A 7,551-nucleotide genomic window follows, 5' to 3' on the forward strand; every position below is an offset into this window, starting at 1 on the left:
TTTTGCCTCTGCTGCGTAATAGTTGAATAGCTATATTTTTGTTGGGTGTAGTTTAACTAGTTATAACTTCAAATGATATGCCATAAATATGTACAATGTTATCCATAAATTTTGAGATGATGCAACACAAATTGGATGAGATAAAGATGAACTTCGTTCGGGAAAAAAAATGACTAGTCATCTTTGATTTGTACCTTTTTGAATGGTTTTTAAGTACTGTATGACTAGATCTTGTAATGTACGACGACCATATATAGTACTAATAAAAGCTGTTACAACTTCTCTTAATTCATACTCATATTTTCAATAATTAAAATATTACTATTATTTGTTGATTGAAATTATTATTATTGCTGCAAACACTGTCCTATGTGCACCTTGATCATTAAATCTCATGAAGTATAAATATGTAAATGCAACTTTACAAAAAATACTAGTTACAAAGTTTTAAGTACATAACGAAAGAGCATTTAAATACTTAACTACTGATTCAATAGGCCCTTCATTTCTAACATTGCTTACATGAACATTGACATATATACTTGCTTTATCATATGATGTATACAATCTATCTTCACAACTAATAACCTCGAATAAAATATTATCCCACACCTACACTAAGCAGCTTGTTGAAGCTATATTCTTCGTAATAGTTGTTCCGATCCCACGACTAACATCTACTATCATAAATTCACATCTAACAATCACCTCTATAGCTGTATTTGCCGATCAGGGCCATAGGCTGACAAAATATATGAAATTACTAATTTTAAAATACACTAGAATTTTTTTGTATGCCTTATTTTTAGAATTATAGGTAAGTTAATCTAAATTTTCTCCCATAAAGAAAACACGTGTATATATAGATAAGTTCATACCATCGTTAATTGTAACGGAGTATTTTGCAACTTTGAGTTATTTTTTGTGAGATAATATAGAAAATTTCAAAGTTATACGGAGTACATAACAATCAGTGCACGGTTTCTGCAGGCGGATGCACGATCCGCATGGTGCATCGGTGCATCCCTTTCTAAAAAAAAGCGGAAAGAATATTGTATAGAAATGTAAAGAACATTTAGTTAAAGTGAAAAGAACATGTTATATAATTGTAAAGAACATTGTATAGAAATGTAAAGAACATTCAGTTAAAGTGAAAAGAACATGTTATAAAATGTTAAATAATGTTCTTTATCTTCATGTTCTTTGAAATGTTCATTACATTAAATTATCATTATAGGTGATCAAAAATTCGGCTCGGGTCGGGCCTTAACATAATATCTCGTCCCTAAACCCGGAAAATATAGCAAGTTTTTCGGGCTTTTTTCGGGCCGGGTTTGGATTTTTAACAAAAAAATGCATTTTGGCTTGCCCAAACCCGCCTTATTTTCGGGTCGAATCGGACCGGGCTTAAGTTGACCACCTCTAATTATCATGTTCTTTATTAATATTACGGATGCTCTTTAGATATATATAAAGAACATAAAATTTGATTTTTTTTTTACAAAATAGCCATATGATCTTTACAAAACAACTATATGTTCATTATAATACAACTATATGTGATGTTTTTTATAAAATAGCTAGATGTTCTTTATAACATAACTGTATGTTCTTTACTGAACAACTAAATATTCATTCCGCCTTTTTAAAAAGAAAATGGATGCACGGAGCATTTTGCATCCGCCTCCATGGAAAAAATATCACATAACAATTACTTGAGGTACTCCTTAGTATTTTATTTATTTAATTTTTTGTAAAAAAATATATAAATTTGATATTTACAACTTAAAGTATAAAGCAAGACAAATCTAACTAATAGATTAGAATACCACACATACTTTATTATTATTATTATTATTATTATTATTATTATTATTATTATTATTATTATTATTTTTCTTAAGCATATATACACAAAAGATAGTCAAAGAAAAATAGGTATTATTGAAATTATTTAAAAATACGGTAAAAATATGGAATAAGTATATACGAGTGATATGGTTATACAGTACAACAACATATACGTATAGTAGTAGTTTCAAACAAAAAGAGTTATTACTATTTATGCACACTTGGCACTTGAGCAAATCCCTCAACAACAAGATATAATTTGTAGGTCCCAACAACCAACATACACAAATACAAGACACAAAAACATATACGATATACTCTTAAAATCTTTAATATCACGCACCTCCTCTAACAAAAGGGCAATATGACCCCTCACACCATATATACCTTTCCTAATAATCTTTGAGACCAAAAATTGCCTCATAAAACCCTCGTGTACGTATAGCTTTTTATCCAACCCTAAGACCATATACGTACCTAAATCCAAACCGATGTGTCGCTGAGTTGTCCTTCGTGCTCTTACGTGGATGGACGACAATACGACATATGGAGCATATGATGCCATATATCCCTATTACTTAGGGTTTGCACTTTAAGCCTTGAGCAATGCACATTCCACAAAAGAATCTCTTAGCTTTTTCGTGTGCCTTTGCATGTCTAACAACCTTTTCATGTGTGTTTGAACTTCCTGTTGTATATATAAGCACCATAGTCTACACCATTAAAGACGCAACACACATCATCACAAAATCTAAGTTTTTTTTATTGGTTTTAAGCAATTAAATTAAAAGCATATAATTATATTATTAAATTTATTCATTGTAATAATTATATCTTTGATTAATTTGTAATCTAGAAATGTCAATCATTTTGGTGGCTTTTGGCATGAGGAGGGGCAACAACAACAACAACAACAATGGTTTTGAGGATGATATAAGATCATGCTACAAGTATGCCCCTCAAAGATGCACAACAAGGGAAGATGGCGGCGACGACGATGATGGAACTTATGATTATGCACCTGCTGCATAATTTGACTAGCAAGTAGCAACCCGGGTTTTTAATTAGCATTTAGCGCGTGCTAATTAGACATTTTTGTTTTCTTAAGTAGATTTAAATTTGTTGCTTAATTGTTCTCATTAAGTAGTTGTACGTAGGAATTAATCGGCTCCTACCTTATTAGACAATGCTTATATATAGAGAGATAGCTACAAAATACAGCTTTTTGTTATAATTAAAGAGAAGAATTTTGTTAGAAATTTCTACATTAATATACCTGGTATTTCTACCATGAATTGAATTTTTTTTTTTTTTTTTTTTTTTTTTTTTGACAATAGCAAATGAACACAAAGGAAACTACAAATAATTAGAAAGGGTATTTCTATCATGTAAAGGTTTAAGAAACGTACATTAAATTAAGCAAATCTAATTTACTAGTGAAATACAATAATAACTGTAATATAACCATTAATTAAATTTCAGTGTCTGAATAAAAATGTCATCATAATATCATATGACTGACATACAAGAAAATCTACTCTATATGTTACATCCAATCTAAAGCTAATACACTTATATATTATACATTATTTATAAATCGTACTTCGTATATACAAAGTATTTAGCTTCATTACTGTTATGGAGACAGAATAGATTAAATCGATGTGCAATTTGATACTCGTCATGAAGGCTTTTCATCAATGGCTACTAAAAAATTGTTGTATCCTTTGCATGTAACTATATACCAAAACTTGTTAATTTCCAAAGATTTAAAATATGGAACGACTCAGTGTTCGCAATGTTACATACGTTGGCTCACTTCGCTAGTTGGCTATTTGTGAGCTAGATCATTGTAATGTAACTATATATAACTTGTTAATTTCCAAAGATTTATGGAACGACTCAATGTTTTTTGCAATATATGTTACGTTGGCTCACTTGGCTAGTTGATCGGCTGTTTGTGAGCTAGATCATTGTGTTCGACATACTCGTAGTTACATGTGATTCTTAATTTCTTACTCAATCGTTATGCTTGTTTTTTATATCAATCATGATTTTGTGAACTTTGTGTCCTAAAAATTGTTGTACTCGCAGTTATAGTAATTTGGATATTGGTAACTAATACTTTTTTTAGGGCGTGTTCTAATTTACTGAACTGAACTGAATTAAAATTAAGCTGAAGAGAACAAACTCTTAATACGGTGTAAATACATGTTTGGATAGTTGTATGTAAAGGTTATAAATTAGTTAACTTAGTTGGTCATAGTCTTAACATATTAATTGCAATTTGAGGTTGAAAATAAAGGTGAAAATTATGGTCTTAATATGCCTTCTTGATCCAATTACCGAGATTTGACTTAAATAAATCTAACCAGTAATTCGAACAACTTATGACATGTGTGCCTCTATATATAAGATGAACTACTAAGTGTTTGTTAGGTTGAAGGGCATGTTCACATTTACTGAATTGAGCTGAACTGAACTGAACTGAACTGAACTGATTGGAGCTGAACTGAAGTAAAATGAATATTTTATGAGAGAGGGAAATTAGGAGCTGAAATGAAATGAACTGAACTGATTGGAGCTGGACTGAACTGAACTGAACTGAATTGATTGGAGCTGAACTGAACTGAACTGAAATTAAGTAAATGTGAACAGGCTCGAAGTGTTGAGCATGAAATATAATACTACCTATATGATGTTATTTCAATTTAGTTTAGTTTCCAATAATTAAATTGTTAATTGATAAGGATCAAAGCTTTACTTTTCATGAAAGTTCGACTTGATTACGAAAGCCTGGATAAGCTAAGTATGCGACATACTTTGTTTAGAGGAAAAATAGAACTTAGCTTGTTAGGAAGTGCAAATGTTGTACTCCGTACTAAATAAACAAGTCAACTTATTTCACTTCATTCTTAGCCATACCATAATACAGATTGGAAAAATGACAAACTTATATAAGTAGAGTAGAGTGTAGACCACTTAAAAAGCTAGATGATATCTCAGTAATTCAATTGGCAATAAGAAGAGCCATCAAACTTTCAATATCTTTCCTACGACAATCAGACGTGCGACAACTCATATCATCCTTTTTAGAAATTTCAACGATATGTAATGTACTATAATAATTACTAAAATACCGTGAAAAAATTTACACGTACTGTGAAACACGTCTCATATACTTGAAACAGTGACATTTTTTTCAGTATTCCATAAATTCATAACAGTGATTTATTTAATTTCTGAATTTCATTAATATCTGACATTATACGTAAATAATTTACTGAACCTCTAAAATGACTAAAATTTACAGAAGAAATATAAGTTGCTAAAAAAAGAGGTTGAAATTTCTTCAAACTGATTGCACGACAGAGCAATTACTAATTCAGAGTAATTAATTTTATAATAGTACAACACCACCATCCCAGCTCGTGCCATTTTCCATAATACCACGTGATCTGATTTTTTTTCTTTTTTGGTGGGTCCCAATTTAAAACCATTTTCTTATTTTTCTCAAACTAAAATTTCCTGTCGGCCAACCAAAACGACATGGTTACACGTTAATTTCTACGAAACGACGTCGTTTCATCGTATTTATTATTATTCAATTGAAAAATCAACTCCTCCTCCATAACCATCCTTGATTCAAGCTAACTATCACTCTCTCTCTCTCTCTCTCTCTTCTCATCACCGACGTGAGATGTTGGCAGCCATTTTCAATTTCTAAGGTTTTTCCCAATTTTCTCTCTCCTCTTTTTTTAGTTTTTCAATTTATATGAATGAGAATTTCTGATTTTGTAAGTCAGATTTGGTTGTGATTTCTTGCAATTAAGATCTACCCATTAATCCCAATGTTGTAATTTGTCAATTATAGCAAGAAATTTCATCTGGGTATTTCAAATTTGGTAGAAATTTGTCAACTTTTGACCCAAATTAGGTGAAATTTTGTGACCATGATTCCTGTTAAATTGGAGGTTACAAAACAACATTATGCAACTAGTAGTCTTGTAATTGGGTATGCTCTTTGTTCAAGTTTATTAGCTGTGATCAACAAATATGCAATTACTCAGTTTAATTATCCTGGATTGTTGACTGCTTTACAGTATTTAACCTCTGCTTTAGGGGTTTGGATTTTGGGGAAACTAGGATTTTTGCATCATGATCCTTTTACTGTTGACATTGCTAAGAAATTTTTGCCTGCTGCATTTGTGTTCTTCCTTGCTATATTTACAAATACCAACCTCCTACGACACGCCAATGTCGACACATTTATCGTGTTTCGATCGTGTACTCCCCTGTTGGTTGCCCTTGCTGATACTACCTTTAGGAAACAGCCCTTGCCATCTAAGCTGACATTTGTGTCATTGCTGGTGATTTTGGGTGGTGCTGTTGGTTATGTTGCCACTGATTCGGGGTTTACGTTGACTGCTTATTCATGGGCGGTTGCGTATTTGGTGACCATTACTACTGAAATGGTTTATATCAAGCATATGGTGACTAATCTTGGATTGAACACTTGGGGGTTTGTGTTTTACAACAATGTGTTGTCGTTGATGATGGCGCCTGTGTTTTGGATCATCACGGGGGAGTATACTGAGGTTTTTGATGCCTTGTCGTCGAGTGCTGGGGATTGGTTTAATACCACAGCATTCTTTGCTGTTGCACTGTCTTGTGTGTTTGGGTTATTGATTAGCTTCTTTGGGTTTGCTGCTAGGAAGGCAATTTCTGCTACTGCTTTCACTGTTACAGGGGTGGTGAATAAGTTTCTCACTGTTTCGATAAATGTGATGATTTGGGATAAACATGCTAGCCCTTTCGGGCTTGTTTGCTTGCTCTTTACACTTACTGGTGGCGTGCTCTATCAACAATCAGTCACTGGTGCTCCATCACCGCGTGAATCTGCCCTGTCTAAGCAAAGTGATAATGAGGGTGATGCTGAGAAATTTATAAAGGATGAGGAGAAAGGCCTTTCAGGCAAGATCTGAAGTGATGATGTACTTCTGCTGTTTTATCATTAAAGAAGATGGCCTACTCCGGTGTTATTCTTGGAGGTCATACTCTCTACCATCACTGATTCAGGAGCATTTTTTAATTATATGGACTAGATTCAAAGATGTCTTATCATATTAATGAATTCCTTTGGTAGTTTTCTTTTAACTTGTGCTCAATTAGTATGTGGTATTGCTATTTTTGAGTAGTGTAGTACTAGGCATAATCTTGGCAGTAAGCATATATTGTTGTCATAGTTAGAGAACTTTGGTTACCACTCTTAGATCTTCAGAGTGCCAAAGTAACTATAATTGTATCAACCATCATGAACCTAATGATAACGTGAAATTTTTCTTGCCAATCGTGAATTCGTGATTGTCTCAGTGTGTGTTGAGATGCTAAATTGTGCCTTCTCATTTCCGCCAGCATATGCTTTGAATGTAATTTTATAACTTATGCTCAGTTTTCTTCAGTAATTGGGTTTGCAAAGTCAGTATGTTTGTCTTTGCAAGGTATTGCTTAATCCTTTATCGGCCTATATTGAAAGCAGTTATTAAAGGTGGTAATGTTTACGACTATTATGTGTAATTTTGTGAGGCTTTATGCTATGCCAATGACCATGTTATGTTATACTAATAAGCAATAAAACAGAAATAACTTATCTCTTGATGCGTGAACCAAACTGACAATAGCCGCGTCGTGGAGAACCAC

General features: G+C 32.5%; 1 protein-coding gene across 1 annotated transcript; it reads left to right on the top strand.

The window, feature by feature from the left end:
* Positions 1–5,503: 5,503 nt before the first annotated feature.
* On the top strand, positions 5,504–7,201 carry LOC145578542 (GDP-fucose transporter 1-like). The gene has a single exon (XM_081635845.1). The coding sequence runs from the start codon at positions 5,805–5,807 to the stop codon at positions 6,834–6,836; it is 1,032 nt and encodes a 343-aa protein (XP_081491971.1). The 5' UTR covers positions 5,504–5,804; the 3' UTR covers positions 6,837–7,201.
* The last annotated feature ends 350 nt before the right edge of the window (positions 7,202–7,551 follow it).

This window comes from Chenopodium album, chromosome 14 (genome assembly GCF_948465745.1).
Source record: "Chenopodium album chromosome 14, dcCheAlbu1.1, whole genome shotgun sequence".
NCBI classification, from domain to species: Eukaryota; Viridiplantae; Streptophyta; class Magnoliopsida; order Caryophyllales; family Amaranthaceae; genus Chenopodium; species Chenopodium album.

Coding starts and splice junctions, on each gene's coding strand:
- LOC145578542 (XM_081635845.1), top strand. CDS start 5,805: ATGATTCCTGTTAAATTGGAGGTTACAAAACAACATTATGCAACTAGT.